Genomic DNA, 294 nt, shown 5'->3' with positions numbered 1-294 from the left:
GGCCCGGGGAGGGTTTCCGGGAGAAAGAGGAAGAAGGCAGCGGGGAGGCCGCACGACGCAAGCAGAGGCTCCAGGGCCTCGACGACCTCATCGCTGGTAAGTCTCCGGCCGCCGGATCGGGGCGGGGTTCCCGTTATTTTTTCCCTCGTTGAAGGCGTGGAATGACGACTCCCACGGCTAGCTCTGATGTTGCCTCTGCTTTTTGCTTTGGCAAACGATGAAACAAGCATGATTATTTGTTATTATTCTTAGAGAGACTAGAACTTAGGTGCATGATCATACACACATATTTTG

The 294-nt window shown here is 53.7% G+C and overlaps 1 protein-coding gene across 1 annotated transcript in view; it reads left to right on the top strand.

Moving 5' to 3' along the window:
* LOC119587943 (espin-like) overlaps positions 1 to 294 on the top strand; it is a gene marked incomplete in the record, with an annotated part of 133,296 nt that overhangs the window by 120,022 nt on the left and 12,980 nt on the right. The window contains 1 exon segment of the mRNA XM_037936654.1: positions 28 to 96. Coding sequence (XP_037792582.1) covers positions 28 to 96 — 69 coding nt within the window.

Source organism: Penaeus monodon, chromosome 23 (assembly GCF_015228065.2).
Source record: "Penaeus monodon isolate SGIC_2016 chromosome 23, NSTDA_Pmon_1, whole genome shotgun sequence".
NCBI lineage: Eukaryota > Metazoa > Arthropoda > Malacostraca > Decapoda > Penaeidae > Penaeus > Penaeus monodon.
The sequence above is the reverse complement of the archived record's forward strand: the minus strand, read 5'-3'. Positions and strand labels throughout refer to the sequence as shown.